The 18,201-nt window shown below is 51.8% G+C and overlaps 1 protein-coding gene across 1 annotated transcript in view; it reads left to right on the top strand.

Annotated features, from left to right (window-relative positions):
- Positions 1-18,201, top strand: part of GPI (glucose-6-phosphate isomerase) — a 48,489-nt gene that overhangs the window by 6,631 nt on the left and 23,657 nt on the right. Inside the window, exons 5-9 of the mRNA XM_030820219.1 lie at positions 5,289-5,372; positions 5,521-5,667; positions 6,716-6,787; positions 7,301-7,345; positions 9,239-9,292. Coding sequence (XP_030676079.1) covers positions 5,289-5,372; positions 5,521-5,667; positions 6,716-6,787; positions 7,301-7,345; positions 9,239-9,292 — 402 coding nt within the window. The remainder of the gene's footprint in view (positions 1-5,288; positions 5,373-5,520; positions 5,668-6,715; positions 6,788-7,300; positions 7,346-9,238; positions 9,293-18,201) is intronic.

The following is an 18,201-nucleotide window of genomic DNA, read 5'->3' as shown; positions in this document are numbered from 1 at the left end:
ACAAGCCTGGCCAACATAGTGAAACCCCATCTCTACTAAAAAAAATACAAAAAAGTTAGCCGGGCATGGTGGCGCATGCCTGTAGTCCCAGCTACTTGGGAGGCTGAGGCAGGAGAATCACTTGAACCCCAGAGGTGGAGGTTGCAGTGAGCCGGGATCACGCTACTGCACTCCAGCTTGGGCAACAGACTGAGACTTTGTCTCAAAAAAGAAAAAAAAAAAAAGAAAAAGACACATTTTCCTCTGGGATGCTTCATTATAACAAACCTTTGATAGTCGGGAAAGGAGACTTGCTTTTTTTTTTTTTGGTCCCTGGCTGCTTAGGAGGCTGAGGCGGGAGAATTGCTTGAGCCCAGGAGTTTGAAGCTGCAGTGAGCAATGATCATACTCCTACGTTCCAGGCCAAGCAACAGAGCGAGACCCTGTCGTTAAAACAAAACTAAAAAATACCCAGCAAGGTGCAGTGGCTGTTGTATAATCCCAGCATTTTGGAAGGCTGAATGGGATCACTGCAGGCCAGGAGTTCAAGACTAGCCTGGGCAATCTAGACCCTGTCTTTTGTTTGTTTGTTTGTTTTTTGAGACGGAGTCTCTCTCTTTCACCCAGGCTGGAGTGCAATGGCCTGATCTCGGTTCACTGCAACCTCCGTCTCCCAGGTTGAAGTGATTCTCCTGCCTCAGCCTCCCGAGTAGCTGGGATTACAGGCGCCTGCCACCACGCCCAGCTAATTTTTGTATTTTTAGTAGAGATGGAGTTTCACCATGTTGGCCAGGCTGGTTTCGAACTCCTGACTTCATAATCCGACCACCTCGGCCTCCCAAAGTGCTGGGATTATAGGCGTGAGCCACCGTGCCTGGCCTATTTTTTTTTTTTTTTTTTTTTGATTAAAAAGTAATTTATAGTCTGGGTGCTGTGGCTCACACCTGTAGTCCTAGCACTTTGGGAGGCCGAGGTGGGCGGATCATTTCAGGTCAGGAGTTTGAGACCAGCCTGGCCTACATGGCAAAACCCGTCTCTACTAAAAATACAAACAAAATTAGCCGGGGGTAGTGGCAGGCGCCCATAATTCCAGCTACTCAGGAGACTGAAGCAGCAGTATCATTTGAACCCAGGAGGTGGAGGTTATTGAGAGCCAAGATGGGGCCACTGCACTCCAGCCTGGGTGACAGAGCGAGACTCCGTCTCAAAAAAATATAATAATAATAATAATTTATAACTGGGCATTGTGGTGCATGCCGGTAGTCCCAGTTACTTGGGAGGCTGAGGCAAGAGAATCGTTTGAACCTGGGAGGTGGAGGTTTCAGTAAGCTGAGATAGCACCACTGCACTCTAGCCTGGGTGACAGAGCAAGATTCCATCTCCAAAAAAAAAAAAGAAAAGAAAATTGCTGGATCTTATTAGTGTATACTAATTTTTTATTGATGTGTGGGAAATTATTCCAAAATTTAGCAACTAGAAGCAACAATCACCATCTCTTTAGGTGGGGAATTTGCAGTGGCTGCATTTGGTGTAGTGGCTCTGATATTGTAAGGTTGCAGTCAAGATGTTGGCTAAGGATGTGGTCATTTGAAGGCTTCGTGGGGGCTGGAGGGTCTGCTTTGAAGATGGCTCACTAGCAGTGCTGGCTTTGGGAGGCACAGACAGTTCGAGTGTCCTCATGACAAGGCAGCTTGTTTCTCACAGAGTGAGTGATCCAATAGAGAGCAAGGCAGATGCCTGGAGGTCTTTTGTGACCTAATATCAGGATTCACATTCTTTCTTTTTTTTTGAGACGGAGTTTCACTCTTGTTGCCCAGGCCAGAGTACAATGGTGTGATCTTGGCTCACTGCAACCTCCAGTCCCCAGCTCAAGTGATTCTCCTGCCTTAGCCTTCCGAGTAGCTGGGATTACAGGTGCCCGCCACCATGCCCACCTTTTTTTTCTTTTTTAAATTTTTTTAGTAGACATGGGGTTTCACCATTTTGGCCAGGCTGGTCTCGAACTCCTGATCTCAAGTGATCCGCCTGCCTTGCCCACCCAAAGTGCTAGGATTACAGGGTGAACCACCATGCCCGGCTACACTCTTTGATTTCTATAATACCCTGTTGGTGTTACAGATCAGCTCTGGTCATCGTGGGAAGGGACTGCACTAGTGGGTTAATGCCAGGAGACAAGGACCACTGGTCACCATCTTAGAAGGTGGGGGGCTATCATAGTCCCGCTTCTGGCGCCTAGTGATTGATTTGTGTTCCTTCCACACGCAGATACCCCACTCACTTTCTCCTAAGTCCATATTCTGTTACAGTATTAGAAGTCTATTGGAAGTCTAGAACCTCATCTTGTCAAGTACAGGTGTAGTAGTACCTGCATTTCCTTTAGTACAACTCAAGTACAGTTCCTTTCAATCTGAAGACATGCGAATTTAAAGAGACAAATTACCCCTCACACACCCAACATACAATGGTGAGGTGGGCATAGGATGACTGGTATGTATGGGATAATTTCTTTTCTTTTCTTTCTTTCTTTCTTTCTTTTTTTTCTTTCTTTTTTTTTTTTTTTTTTTTTGAGATGGGGTCTCACTCTGTCGCCCAGGCTGGAGTGCAGTGGTGCAATCACCGCTCACTGCAGCCTCGAACTCCTGGGCTCAAGCAATCCCCCACCTCAACCTTCTAAGTCGCTGGGACTACAGGCACATGTCACCGTGCCTGGCTACTTTTTTATTTTTTGTAGAGACGAGGTCTTGCTATGTTGCCCAGGCTAGTTTTAAACTCTTGGGCTCAAGTGATCCTCCTGCCTCAGTTTCCCAGTAAATGCTGGGATTAAGGCATGAGCCACTGAGTCCGGCCTGCATATTTAGGTTTTTATTATGACCACACTGTACTTCTGGTACCAAAATCTGTATTAGTTATCTATCATTGTATAACAAATGACATCAGAACTTGAGTTAAAACAGCAATACACTTTTTTTTTTTTTTTTTGAGACGGAGTCTTGCTCTGTCGCCCAGGCTAGAGTGCAATGGCGTGATCTTGGCTCACTGCAACCTCTGCCTCCTGGGTTTAAGCAATTCTCCTGCCTCAGCCTCCCGAGTAGCTGAGATTACAGGCACATGCCACCATGCCTGGATAATTTTTGTGTTTTTTTTTTTAGTAGAGATGGGGTTTCACCATGTTGGCCAGGCTGGTCTCGAACTCCTGACCTTGTGATCCGCCTGCCTCGGCCTCCCAAAGTGCCGGGATTACAGGTGTGAGCCACCATGCCCAGCTTAGCAGTAAACTTTTATTACCTCTCACAGTGTCTGTGGGTCAGAAGTTTGGGAGCGGCTTAGCTGGTTGGTCTTGGTTTGGGGAATCTCTCATGAGGCTGTAGTCAAGATGTTGGCCAGCGCCCCAGTTATCAGAAGTTTTGATGGGTTTGGAGGACCCCCCTCTAAGGTGTCGCATACACAGGAAGCGAGTTGGCTGTGACTGTTGCAAAAAGGCCTCAGTTCCCTGCCGCGTGGGCCTCTTTATGAAACTGTTTGAATGTCTTCACAACATGATAGACAGCTTCCCCAAAGTGAGTCATCCAAGAGAGCAAAGCAGAAACTGCACGTTCTCTGAACTCACTTCTAAAGTCACATTTCACCCTTTCTGCAGTCTCCTGATGGGTGCACAGGTCACCCCTCCCAGCACAGGCAGAAGCTATGCAGGGGCATGAGTTACAGGAAGCAAGGATCACTGGCGTCTGTTTGGAGACTGGCTGCGGATCTGATACTCCTTTCCCCGGCATAGCCCAGTCACAGTTTTCAGCATTTCACATCTCCTGGTCTCTGGCATAGCAGATTCTGCCGAGTTATCCCTGGTTTTGCAGATTCTGACAGTGTCACTGTAAGGTAGGGATGTCTCACGGTTGTAACCAGGAAACAGTCTAGTTGGTGGTGAGTGTGGCAGGGACCAGTGTGGTCTCCAGAGACTCCTAGGCCTTGTATAGTGGCTCACACCTATAATCCCAACACTTTGGGAGGTCAAGATGGGAGGATTATTTGAGGCCAGGAGTTAGAGACCAGGCTGGGCAACATAGCAAGACGCTGTGTCTACAAAAAATAAAATAGGCTTTGCGTGGTGGCTCAAGCCTGTAATCCAAGCACTTTGGGAGGCCGAGGCAGGTGGATCACCTGAGGTCAGGAGTTTGAGACCAGCCTGGCCAACACGGCGAAACCCCATCTCTACTGAAAATACTAAAAATTAGCCGGGCAGGGTGGCAGGTGCCTGTAATCCCAGCTACTTGGGAGGCTGAGGCAGGAGAATCGCTTGAACCCTGGAGCCTGGAGGCGGAGGCTGCAGTGAGCTGAGATCGTGCTGTTGTACGCCAGCCTGGGTGACAGAGTGAAAAAGAAAAAAAGGCTAAGGCAGAGCATTTTGTTCTGTTTTTGGAGTCAGGGTCTTCCACTGTCACCTAGGCTAGAGGTGCAGTGTTGCGATCTTAGCTTGCTGCAGCCTCAACTTCCTGGGCTCAAGCAATCCTCCTGTCTCAGCCTTGAGCCACCCTGCCTGGCCCCTAAGGCACAGTTTTAAAAATAAATAAATAGCGAGGCGCGGTGGCTCACACCTGTGATTCCAGCCCTTTGGGAGGCTGAGCTGGGCAGATCACTTGAGGCCAATAATTCGAGACCAGCCTGGCCAACATGGCGAAACCCTGTCCCTACTAAAAATGCAAAAAAATTAGCTAGGCATGGTGGTGGTGCAGGCCTGTAGTCCCAGCTGCTTAAGAGACTGAGGCATGAGAATTGTTAGAACCCAGAAAGTGGAGACTCTGTCTCAAAAAAAAAAATTAAAAATAAATAAATAGCTGGGTGTGGTGGCTCACGCCTGTAATCCAAACACTTTGGGAGGCTGAGGTGGGCGGATCATGGGGTCAGGAGATCAAGACCATCCTGGTTAACATGGTGAAACCCCGTCTCTACTAAAAATACAAAAAAAATTAGCTGGGCGTAGTGGCACGTGCCTGTAGTCCCAGCTACTTAGGAGGCTGAGGCAGGAGAATGGCGGAGGTTGCAGTGAGCTGTGATCATGCCGCTGCACTCCAGCCTGGGCAACAGAGCAAGACTTCGTCTCAAAAAAAAAAAAAAAAAAAACAACACACACACACACACACACACACACACACACACACACACACACACGCAGTAAATTAAAAACAAAAAAATAGAGGCACCTGCGAGGGCCTGAAAGCTGGGACTGAGGCACCAGGACACGGCAGTAATGATGTTTTTGAGCAGCGGCTTATGCCTGGGGGTTTGGGCTGACGGCATCTTCCCCCCTGTGCCAGCGTGTCCGGAGCGGTGACTGGAAGGGGTACACAGGCAAGACCATCACAGACGTCATCAACATTGGCATTGGCGGCTCCGACCTGGTGAGGAGAAAACTGCCTTGGGGTAGGGTGGGAGTCTGGGCACTGTTCGTCCCACCCAGTTCCTTACTTTCTCCAGGGATGGGACCTGGCTGTCTCCACTTTTCGTGAGCCCTAAATTATTATTCTCTGATGCTGTGTCTCTCACCAGGGACCCCTCATGGTGACTGAAGCCCTTAAGCCATACTCTTCAGGAGGTCCCCGCGTCTGGTATGTCTCCAACATTGATGGAACTCACATTGCCAAAACCCTGGCCCAGCTGAACCCCGAGTCCTCCCTGTTCATCATTGCCTCCAAGGTATGAGCGCCGAAAACTGCCCGGCCCCTGGCCCTGTGTGTGTTGGGGCGGGGAGGGACGGCTGTCTTGCCATCCCCCTGGCCATTGGTCCCTCTTGGTGGGTTCCAAGTGAACCATGGTTTGTGGATCAGGTCAGTACAGCTGCCCTGGACCGTTTCCATGCCTGGCAACAAACAAGGTTGACTGAGGAAAGCCTGAACACATCAGTTTGAACCTTTGTGTCCTGACCACACCCACTCGCCTTGCAGCGTCTCTGCTTAGTCTGGGACTGCTTGCCACTTTCTTACAAACCTGTCCTTTATGCCTACTCCTTTTTTTTTTTTTTTGAGACAGAGTCTGGCTCTGTCGCCCGGGCTGGAGTGTAGTGGCGTGATCTCAGCTCACTGCAATCTCCGTCTCCCGGGTTTCAAGCGATTCTCCTGCCTCAGTCTCCCAAGTAGCTGGGACTAGGCGCACACCACCACACCTGGGTAATTTTATTATTAATTAATTTATTATTATTATTTTTTAGTAGAGATGGGGTTTCACCATGTTGGCCATGCTGGTCTTGAACTCCTGACCTCAGGTGATGTGCCCCCCTCAGCCTCCCAAAATGCTGGGATTACAGTCTTGAGCCACCATGCCCAGCCATGCTTGCTCCTTTCTGATTTCGGAGCCATGCCCTGATAATAGAGGGGTTTTGTTTGTTGTTATTTATGCTCTATTTACTCACATGAATTTACATAAAATATGAAGAATTCCATGTGAATTCTGAGATACCTTCCAGCCTGGGCCAAAGAGAGCCTCAGGCTGACTGCAGCCCCTCAGGGGAGAAGCTGCGGCCTTTGACCTGCAGGCTTAGGGTGGCGGGTATGTGTTTACCAGCCCCCCTCCTCTGGTTTTAAAGAGCTGGAATCTCAGGAGGTTTTGTGGTGTCACTGTCACTGACCTGCAAATACTGCTCCATGTGACAACTGGGCATTGCCTTGGCCTCTGCTGCTGAACCCTGGCCCAAGGCCTGCACCCACCCCTAAGCTTGGGCGCCCACTGCTGTTCTCTTCGATTGCAGACCTTTACCACCCAGGAGACCATCACAAATGCGGAGACGGCGAAGGAGTGGTTTCTCCAGGCGGCCAAGGATGTGAGTGGGCTATACGGCCTCCCTCGTGGTCAGCCTCTGGGCTGGGAAGAGCAGGGTGGGCCCCTGAGTGACTAAGTCTGGCCCTGTTTCTCCTGAAGTTGGAAGTGGAAGGCGGCCTTGCCGGTGCCTGCCTTTGCTAGATGAGATGATTGTTCATCTTGGCTTTGCCAGACCCAGCCTTGCAGATGTGACAGAACCTGCCCTCACTGGCTGACAGCCCTCGCATGGCCATTTCTCTGCAGACCCTTGGCGCTGCAGGAACTCTTGGCCACACCTATTTTATAGGGGAGGGACGTCCCTGAGCCCCGTATGCTTGTAAGATGGGATGAGCAGGCGGCCTGTGACCCGTCTGCTTTCTTGACTTTGACCTCGATGTGGGCCTCCTCCAACAGTCTCAGAACCAAGGACTGGGAATCTCAGTCCCATGCAGGGCCTTGGTTCCTCTAGTGATGGGAAGTGACTACCCTTTGTCTCCCTGGGCTGGGTTTGGTAACTTGGCTCTGTCTCTTGTAGCCTTCTGCAGTGGCGAAGCACTTTGTTGCCCTGTCTACCAACACGGTAAGTGCCCCCGTGGTCCCCTGTACTGCCTTCCTGGGAGGGCCCAGCATGTCTAGGTCATGGCCTCTCAGAGACGTGGTTCATAGGTCTGGTGGATCTTGGCTTGGCTGATGGTATGGAAGGTTTGGTTGTCTGTGGGCTGCAAGCCTTCCTTGCCTTTTCCACATTTACCCATTCAACCTCTGCAGCTTTGAGGAGAGAGGCTTGGAGTCAGTGGGATCACGATAACCCCTTCTTCCATCTCCCAGGCCTGACTGATACCCAGAACCCTTCATACACGTGACCTTCCTAGGCCTCTGCACCCAGCATCTCCCCAAATGTGACATGCTAGATAGGCATAGAGGATGCATTCCATTTTTCACGTAAGGACATAAAGTCCCAATGAAGGGAGGTGACATTTTGCCCCCTACTTAGTGATTGTTGTTTTGTGTGTGTGGTTTTTTTTTGTTTTGTTTTGTTTTTTAAAGACAGTCTCACTCTGTTGCCCAGGCTGGAGTGCAGTGGCGTGATCTTGGCTCACTGCAACCTCTGCCTTCCAGGTTCAAGCGATTCTCCTGCCTCAGCCTCCCGAATAGCTGGGATTACAGGTGCATGCCACCATGCCCGGCTAATTTTTGTATTTTTAGTAGAGACGGGGTTTCACCATATTGGCCAGGCTGGTCTCTGACTCCTGACCTCAAGTGATCCGCCCACATCAGCCTCCCAAAATCCTGGGATTACAGGTGTGTGCCACTGTGCCAAGCTTATTTTTTTGAGACAAGGTCTCGCTCTGTCACCCAGGCTGGAGTGCAGTGGTGCGATCTTGGCTCACTGCAACCTCTGCCTCCTGGGTTCAAGTAATTTTTATGCCTCAGCCTCCTGATTAGCTGGGATTACAGGCGCCCACTACCACGTCCAGGTAATTTTTGTATTTTTGGTAGAGACAGGTGTTCTCCATGGTGGCCAGGCTGGTCTCGAATTCTTGACCTCAAGTGATCTGCCCACCTCGGCCTACCAAAGTGTTGGGATTATAGGCAGGAGCCACTGTACCCGGCCCACTTAGTGATTTGTATGAGTAGGTGATGCCAGGATTAGAACCTGGGTCTCCTGTCTCCATGTTCTCACAGTCTGCCTGGCCTCGAGGTTGTGCAGGCTCAGCAGGGCATAGCAGAGTGAGGGCTGCTCCAGGAGTGACAGCAGCAGTCAGAGCTATGACCACACCCACATCTCCCTCCCACCCCCTCCATCATCATCCCCACATCTCCGCCTCCAGTGCTCATCCAGCTGCAGCAGGACGCCATAAGGCTGGCTAACCATAGCACTGTTGCCTGCCTCCAACTGACTGGTCAGTAGGGCTTCTCCTCCTATGGGGAATAGGTAAGGGGTTGCTGGCCCTGTCTGCCCTGGGGACCAGAATACCTGATGGGTCGTCAGAGCTGCCTGGTGCAGTCACCCTCCCACACATGGGAAGGGCTGGGTGGCTGTTCAGCCTGTGTGTGGTTGCCTGGCCTGGTAGGTGGCCCCTGCCCACGCTCGGGTCCCAGTCCTAGGTTTGGTTCCCAGATGTCCTGAGGGGTCATGCTCTGGTGTCCCAGACAGGCCTGGGGGAGAGCTGTTGCAGAGCAGTGTGTGGGCCAGGTCCTCACGTGGGGTTACAGCTGCCCTCAGCAGGGGGCTTTGCAGGTGCAATGTCACTGGCGTGCTGGTCATGGACTGACCTGGTGTCCAGCTTGGGGTGGGCAGATCCTGGGCCCTGCCCTCGACTCACAGGCTGCTCCAGCCCTGCCCCATCCCTGGCTCTGGGGAAGGTGAGGCTCAGCTCACAGAGCACAGCTCCCTGCCTCCCGGAGCTCCTGTTCCCATCCTGCTAGCAAATGCTTCCTTTCATTTCTCTCCCTTTGTTTTTTTTTGTAGACCAAAGTGAAGGAGTTTGGAATTGACCCTCAAAACATGTTCGAGTTCTGGGATGTAAGTACAAGCACTTCTGCATTGGGTGAATTAAGTGTCCTTTGCCAAGTCATGGCTGTTGAGGGGCCCATGAGGTCAGTCAGTGTTTATTGAGTACCTGCTGCATACCTAGCTTGGGGAAAGGTAGCGAGGCCCTCAGAGAGGCTTGGAGGACAAGAGCAACCCAGACAAGATGAGGGCTCCACTTCCACCTGAGGGCGGGCTGAGCTTGCAGGGCCACATGACACTCCCTTGGGTGCCTGCCTGCAACATCCACTGTGGGGTAACCCGAGTCCCCCTTGCCCCGCTCACAGAGTTGAGGTTGTGAGTTATTCTCAGTGATGACCTGTCTCTGAACTGCAGCCACCATCTGTAAAGGCCAAGGGGCAGGGTGAGGCATGAGGTATGACCGGGTAGGCCTGGAAAGGAGCAACAGGAGCTGCAGGAGGAGCTGGGGGGTGGCGTAGAGGAGGTGCCAGGCTGGGGCAGCTTGCAGAGCAAACCCTGCCTTGAGTGGTAGGGCTGTAGACCCCTCTGTAGCAACAGGTGGTCCATGGGACCACCTCTGCTGGAGCCGAGCAGTGAGCCGCAGCTTTCCTTGTGCACTTGCCTGAGCTCAGCAGTGGTGTGAGGAGGGCTCTGGCTGTGACGCCTGGGGTGCAGGGGTGCAGTGCAGGGTGTGGTGCGGGCGCTGTGAATGCTGTGGGCATGGCCGGGCTTAGGTGCAGGGCTCTAATGCTGTGGCAGGCGCAGCAGAGAGGGCATTGCCTATTTGGTGGTTTTCCCACCTGGGGCTGTTTCCAGGCATTTGGACCGGAGTCCCTTTGCTTGATGATGGCATCCACAGACATAACCTCATTCCTTTGAAAGCTCTAAAGGCCTTTTACTTCCTGGGTCTGGGAGAGAATGAAGCCCTAATGCCTTAAACCATCCACTGTGTATAATGAGTTAACTTCTTTCTAGAATGAGACTAGTTACATACCATCCTTGGAAGAATTGACAAGAGTCACTCAAGTCATTTTCTGCATCCTGTGGCTCAGATGCGGAACCCCGGTCAAGAGAGACTGTGCGGCTTCTAATAAATGTTGCATGCTTGATAATGGAGGGCAGGCACCTTCCACCTCCTCCTTGGGATCTGGAGCCTGAGTAGGTGGTGGGCAGGGATGTGTGGGTGCTGCTGCCAGCCAAGGAGCTGAGCAGATTGGGGTGTCCTTGCTCGTCACCACCCAGCATGTAGAGATGAGTTAGGGTGTGGCTTAAGGAGAAGACGGGTCTGGCCTCCCAGGTAAGGCCTAGGAATGATAGCTGGGCACAGGAACATGGGGCCAGGGCTGGCTGGTGAGACCTAAGTGGAAGCCTCCTGGGCCAGGCTAGACAGACCACAGGGGCTGGAGGAGGGACCTGCCTGAGTTACTAGAGTGTATCCTGCTGAATCAAGAAAGTGATATCTGAAGAACCCAGGGATAGGAGCAGGTGAAGTTCCTGCAGGTGGGGTCTCGGGTGAGCTACAGCCATCAGCTCAGGCCTAGGGATGCAGTGCCGGCTCTCAGGTGAGATCAGAAGAGTCCTGTCTGGTAGGAGTATGTAGAAGTAATTCTTGGTCCACCAGGGCCAGTTTTGTGGCAGCCTTGGGTGTCGGGATCAGGAAGGGGTGTGGTGGGAAACCATGGGGTCTCTCAGGGCTCAGCCAGAGTCAGCACACGCCACAGGGCCAGTTTTGGCTGGAGAGGCCTGAAGCAGAGCCAGAGCAGGTCCAGGTGAGTTCTGAGGAGGAGCCAGGACAGGGAGAGGGACCCATAGGTCTGTGAATTCTGGAGGAGAGGCAGATATTTAGAGATGGTTCTGTCAGGTGAAGTCTGAGGAGCCAAAGCTATGTATGTGCATATGTCAGCCGGGCTCTGTGGGAGGTGGTGTAGACCTATGGTATGGGACAGATGTGCATGCTGGGATCTCTGGTCGGTTCTGAAAAGTGAGGAACAGGTAGTGGGTGGCTGATTGCACAAGTAGGGTGTTTAGAACCCGGGATTAGGGACACACAGGCCAGCACCTGCTTCTCAGCATCCTGACTGGGTGTGATGGGCAGAGCTCAGGGCGTCAGTGGCCTCTGAGAATTCGTGACTGAAGTCCAAGTCTGTGGCGTCAGGGTCTGCAGAGCCCAGATGCAGGAGAGGTAGGAATGTACCTGGTGATATGAGGCAGGGACAGGGGAGCTAGGGCAGGTGAGGCAGGCAGGTGGCATGAGGAGCTGTGCTGGGTGGGTGCGGTCTGAGTGGCTCAGGTTGGGTAAAGGTCCAGAGACCTGGGTCTGCAGGGCAGACATCAAGGCTGAGCAGTCAGACAGTGTTTGTCAACACTGGGCTCTCACCAGGCTCCCTCAGGCCGAGGTCAGCAGCCAGGGATCTGTCATGTGTGAGGAAAATGTCTGTTCAGGTTAGGTGTGTATAATGCAGCCTTTCAGAGCCGCGTCTGTCTGAGGTCCCGGGAGCTGGAATCAGACAGGTTTGTATGGCTGGGTTTCTAGGGGAGGCCTGAGGAGCCAAGACTGTACTCAGGTAGGCAGAACTGGACCAGTCCGGTAAGGACATTGGAGCTAAAGATAGGCAGACAGGTCGAGCTGGGTCTGACAAGTGAGGGCTGAAAATCTGTGGTTGGGTCCAGGTTGGAGCTGTGTCCTCGGGCGATGTCTGAGCAGCTGTGGTGGGTGAGCCTGGGTCCCCTGGGAAGAGACCAAAAAGCTGGAGTCAGACAAAGGGATGACGAACCACATCCGTCTGAAAGGTGGATGAAGCCTGGGTCTGGTCGAGGTAGTAGAGCAGGTCTAGCAGGCGAGGTTTCAGGGGTTAAGGCGAGACACAGGTATGTACTTTTGGGTCTCACAGGTTAAGGTCTGAGCCACTGAGGTCAGGCCCTGGTTTGTATCCCAAGTCTGAGAAGCTGTGTTAAGCATGGTGGGTGGAGTTTGTCGGGTGACATCTATGAAACCAGGGGCATGCAAAGGTAGGTTGACCGGAACAGCCATGGCAAAGCCAATTAAACTGTCCTGCAGTTGAGGTCAGGCACAGGTAGAGAGAACGGATCTATCAGGTGAGGCCCAAGGAGTCCAGGTTAGGCTCATCTAGAAAGACCTGGGTGTGGTAGATGACCTGTGAGGATATGAAGTGAAGGCAGGTGGATAGAGCCAGGTCTCTCAGGAGGTCTGAGGAGCTGGGATCTGGCACAGTGAGCAGGTCTGGATTTCCCAGGTGGTGTCAAGACAGGTGGGTAGGCCAGGCACAGTGGCTCACACCTGTAAATCCCAGCACTTTGGGAGGCCAAGGCAGGCAGATCACTTGAAGTCAAGAGCTCGAGACCAGCCTGGCCAGCATAGCGAAACCCCATCTCTACTAAAAATACAAAAATTAGCCAGGTGTGGTGGTGCACACCTATAGTCCTAGCTACTTGGGAGGCTGAGGCACCAGAATTGCTTGAACTGGGGAGGCAGAGTGAGCCAAGATCATGCTACTGCACTCCAGCCTGGGTGACAGTGAGACTCTATCTCTAAAAAAAAAAAAAAAAAAAAAAAAAGCGGGCGTTGGGTGCAGTGGCTCATGCCTGTAATCCCAGCACTTTGGGAGGCCAAGGCGGGTGGATCATCTGAGGTCAGGAGTTCAAGACCAGCCTAGCCAACATGGTGTTGGGGTGGGGATGAAACCCCATTTCTACTAAAAAATACAAAAATTAGCCGGGTGTGGTGGCACAGGCCTGTAATCCCAGCTACTCAGGAGGCTGAGGCAGGAGAATTGTTTGAAACTGGGGGCGGGGTTTACAGTGAGCCGAGATCATGCCACTGCACTCCAACTTGGGCAACAAGAGTGAAACTTCGTCTCAAAAAAAAAAAAAAAAAAAAAAAAAGAGAAAAGATGGGTGGGTAGAAGTTCATCTCCTGGGTGAGGTTGAGGAGCTGTGGCCAGGTACAGGTATGTAGGTATGTGGAATTGAGTTTCTTGGGTGAGGTCTTTGGAGCCTGGCCCAGGTGCATCTTCGGGTCTGTCAGGTCTGAAGAACGGGAGTTAAACACAGGTGTAGAGCAGGGTTTGGCAGGTAAGGTCTTTGGAGCCAGGATCAGGGCAGCTTCACAAAGCTGGGTGTGTTCATGAGACCTAAAAAGTCATAGTCAAGCCCAGGTAAGAAGAACCAAGTGTGTTGGATGAAGTGTGAGCAGCTGAGGTGTGAAGTAGAGGTAGGCAGAGCTGGCCCACAAGGTACAAGCTCAGGAATCCTCATCACATGCAGGTAGGGGGTGCTGGTCCACCAGGTGCAAGCCCAGGAGCCAGCATCGAGCACAGGTAGGCAGACCTGTCCCACCAGGTATGATCTGAAGAGCTGACATCAGGCTCAGGCAGGTAGATCTGGTGTGCCAGGTGTACTCCAAAGAGCCAGAGTAAAACACAGGTAGGCAGAGATAGTCTTTCAGGTGTGGTTTAAGGAGCCAAGGTCAAGTACAGGTAGGTAGAGCTGGCCCACTGGGTGTGGTTTGAGGGGCCAGGGTAAGCACAGGTAGGCAAAGCTGGCCCACCAGGTGTGGTCTGAGGAGCCAGGGTCAGGCTCAGGTAGGTAGAGCTGCCTGCCAGGTATGTCTGAAGAGCCAGCATCAAGTACAGGTAGGTAGTCTGGGTCACTAGGTGTAGTCTGAGAACCCAGCGTCAAGCTCAGATAGGTAGAGATAGCCTTTCAGGTGTAGTCTGAGAACCCAGGGTCAAGCACAGGTAGGTAGAGATAGCCTTTCAGGTGTGGTCTGAGGAGCCAGGGTCAAGCACAGGTAGGCAGAGCTGGCCCACCATGTGTGGTCTGAAGAGCCAGAGTCAGGCAGATAGACAAAACTGGTCTGCCAGGAGTAGTTTCTTGAAGGAGAGCTGAGGAGTTAGGTTGAATGCAGGTAGATAGTGTTGGCTCCTTCAGGAGTTGGATTCAGGCACAGGAATGGGCCCCTGGGTGTTTGGGGTGAAGCCTGAAGAAGCAGAGTTGAGCCTAGGTGTATAGAGTGGCCTCCCAGGTCAAGCCCATAGCATGGGGGTCTCTACAGGCACACAGAACATTGTGGGTTTCCTAGGAGGTCTGTGGCCCCTAAGTTAGACATGGGTAGGTAGATGTATCTCTCTCAAGCAAGGACTTTGTAGCTATAGGGATGTACAGCTGGGATCTTGCAGGTGAAGTCATTGGTGCGTGGTTCGGCTCAGTTGTGCTGACTCAGTCTTAGGCCTGGGGACAATGGGTTAGTCACAAGTTGGTAGAACTACATATCTCAGCTAGGGAGCACAGGTAGGCAGAGATGTTCCATTTGATGAGGTCTGAGGCTCCTCAGTGAGCTCATTGGTGCTGACGTTAAGCAGAGATTGGCGGCATTGGATCTGTCTGTGAGACATGAAAAGCCAAGCCAGAAACGGGATGTGGACTGCCGAGGCCAGGCTCACGTAAATAAAGCTGGACCCTGGGAGGCTGTAAGGAATCTGAGTTGGGCTCAGGCAAGGGAATCCGGGTCTGTCAGTCAAGGTGTGAAGGGTCAGGTGATGTGAAGCCTGGTCTATCAGCTGAGATGTTTGGAACCTATCTTTGGCAGTTGTATAACTGTGTAGCCTGAGGCACTGGAGTTGGACACAAATAGGCAGAACTAGGTCTCCCAGGTGAAGTCATTGCATCGATGCTCAGTGCTAGTATGTTTATCTGGTGTTGTCAGTGAGTCTGTGGATGCAGGCTCAGTGCTGGTATGTTTACCTGATTATATCGGTGAGTCTGTGGATCCAGGCTCGGTGCTGGTGTATTTACTTGATTATGTCAGTGAGTCTATGGATCCAGGCTCAGTGGTGGTATGTTTACCTGGTGTTGTCAGTGAGTCTGTGGATCCAGGCTCAGTGCTGGTATGTTTACCTGGTGTTGTCAGTGAGTCTGTGGATCCAGGCTCAGTGCTGGCATGTTTACCTGGTGTTGTCAGTGAGTCTGTGGATCCAGGCTCAGTGCTGGTATGTTGACCTGACATTGGCAGTGAGTCTGGATTCAGGCTCAGTGCTGGTATGTTGACCTGACATTGGCAGTGAGTCTGTGGATCCAGGCTCAGTTCCACAGAGGTTGTATAAACATGGTCTTAGGTGGGCTCTTGACACCTGGGTTCAAGCACAAAAGTACTGCTGGGCTTATTAGGTGAAGTGGGTGGGGTCTAGCACAGGAATGCATAATTGGTGAGGCTGGCCAGGCCTGGGAAAGGTGGTCAGACACAGGTGGAACATTCGGTGGTAGGGTCAGACACAATTAGGTGAGTAGTGTGGGCTCTTATATCAAGGGAAAGCTGTAGTCATTATAGGTGTTTGTACCTGGGTCTGCCTGGTGATGTCTGGGGAACCCTAAAGATCGGGTGGGACAGGTATCTGTTCTCAGCACCCTGGTCAGGTATGATAAACAGAGCTCAGGGTACTACAGAGGCCTGAGGATCTGTAACCAGTCCATGGTGTTGGCCTGCACCCAAGAGGGCATTGTGCTCCAGTTGACATAGGGTCTGAGTTAAAAGTGAGGAAAGTTGCCAGGCACTGTGGCTCACGCCTGTCATCCCAGCACTTTGGGAGGCCGAGGTGGGTGGATCACTTGAAGTCAGGAGTTCTAGACCAGTCTGGTCAACATGGTGAAACCCCATCTCCTAAAAATACAGAAATTAGCCATGCATGGTGGCACATGTCTGTAATCCCAGTTACTCAGGAGGCTGAGGCAGGAGAATTGCTTGAACCTGGCAGGCAGAGGTTGCAGTGAGCTGAGATCAAGCCACCACACTCAGGCCTCGGCGACAGAGGGAGAGACCCTATCTCAAAAAAAAAAAAAAAAAAAAGAAACTGAGTGTAGTGAGCTGAGATCATGCCACCACACTCAGGCCTGGGCAACAGAGTGAGAGACCCTGTCTCAAAAAAAAAAAAAAAAAAAGTGAATAAAGTGAGGAAAAAGGTAGATGATGGTTAGATAAGGTGAGATCTGGGGCACTGGGGCAGGTGAGGACCAGAACGTTGAACTGACTGAGGAGCTGCATCTATAATGTATGGTCTCAGAGGCCACTGCACTTAAAGGTGAGGTCTAGAGACCCATGTCTGCAGATTGAGGGTTTGGAGGCTCAGGTCAGACACTGCTTGGCATTGCTGGGGTCTCGCAAAACTGGGATCTGAGGACCTGTTCTCGGCCAAGGTGAGCAGCCTGGACTCTGTCAGCCAGAGGGCTGGCTGTGTGCTGAAGTTTAGTTTCTAGAGCTGAGTCTGGGCTGGGTGTGGTGGCTCATGGCTGTAATCCCTGAGCTTCGGGAGGCTGAGGCCAGGTGTTTAAAACCTGCCTGGACAACAGAGCAAGACCCCATCTCTACAAAAAATTTAAAAAATAGTCAAGCATGGTGGTGTGTGCCTGTAATCTCAGCTACTGGGGAGGCTGAGATAGGAGGATCACTTGAGCCCGGGAGTTTGAGGCTGTGGTGAGCTGTGATCATGCCACTGCACTCCACCTGGGCAACAGAGCAAGACCCTGTCTCTAAAAAAAAAAAAGAAAAAAATAGAAGTGCATCTGTTAGATGAGATGTGAGAGCCTATGTCAAGCATGATGTAGTCTGTAGGACTGCATCTGTCAGGTAAGGTTCCCCGAAACCCGGAGCCTTTCCAAGTGAGTGGCCCCACCGGTCATCTCATTGCCCAAGCCAGAAACCTCTCAGCCACACTGGAGAGCTCCCAGAATTAGTCCTCTGCACTCCCCAGTCCATCTCCAGGGCTTTGAAGTGACTTGTTTGCTTCTGTCCTTGCCTTAGCCACAGACTGTTCTCAGTCTTCCCGCCGTGCCTCTCAGCTTCCACCCTGTGGTCCCCACCGCTTCCTTTATCCTCTGGACGGTGCTATGCTTCCCCCTGCCTCAGTGGGCTTCCAGGAGAGAATTAAGCCCTCACAGCCCAAGACATCTACTGGATGTAATAAGTGGGCACCTCTCCTTCGTGTCTAGAAGGTTACTAGTCTTGGACCATCCTTGGGAGAACTGAGAAGTCACTCAAATCATTTTCTGTGGGCCTTAATTCTGTCACCGTTGAGAAAGGCTGCTTTGGCCACAGGACCGTTGCATGTGCTGTTATGACTACTGGAATGCTCCCTCAGTGCTTCTCTGGGTCATGTCTGCTCGTTCTTGAGATCAAGGCTCAAGTACCCCTCAGGTTCCTTTTATAAGTGGCCTCAGCACCATGTTCCATTTCTCCTGAGCACTTGTTTCTCAATTTCACATTTATTGGCATGATTATTTGATGTACGTCTCTCTCCCACACTCTGCGTCCGTTGCCTGTGCTAGAAATATGGGAGGTGCTCCATAAACAGCTGTTAGGAAGACATCCGTGAAGTTCTGAGGATTCTGATGGCACCAAGTGGAGCTTGCAGGTGTGGCTTGAGAAGGTGCAGTGTGAATGATAGGCCTAGGTGATAGGCCGAGATCGGTCAAGCCCAGGTATGACCCACTGGGCCTGTCCCGTGTCTGGGATGAGGCACAGGTCTAAGGTTCTGGATCTGTCAGTACTGCCTGAGGAGTTGGGAATGGGCACAGGTACAAAGTGATGAGTCTTCATTGTTCAACAAAGAATGTCTGGCACAGGTATGAGATCTGGGTCTGTCAGTATCTGAGGATGTGGGGCCTGGCACAAGTATGAGGCACTGGGCCACTGTTCAAGCAGGTGGGCTGGGGAACAGAAATGTAGCTGTGGGTTTTTAATATCTGAGGAGACCCAGCCAAGAGCGGAGAGCTGCTGGTCCAAGGAAGCATACCTGGGCACAAACAAGTATGAGACTGAGAAGGTGGGTCCTGGCACTGGTATGGGGCTCTGGGTCTGCAAGTGTCTGCAGAAGTAGGCCTGGTACAGGTATGTGGTGCTGGAAGAGGTGTCCAAGGAGGTGGGCTAAGTA

Source organism: Nomascus leucogenys, chromosome 10, assembly GCF_006542625.1.
Source record: "Nomascus leucogenys isolate Asia chromosome 10, Asia_NLE_v1, whole genome shotgun sequence".
NCBI lineage: Eukaryota > Metazoa > Chordata > Mammalia > Primates > Hylobatidae > Nomascus > Nomascus leucogenys.
The sequence above is the reverse complement of the archived record's forward strand: the minus strand, read 5'-3'. Positions and strand labels throughout refer to the sequence as shown.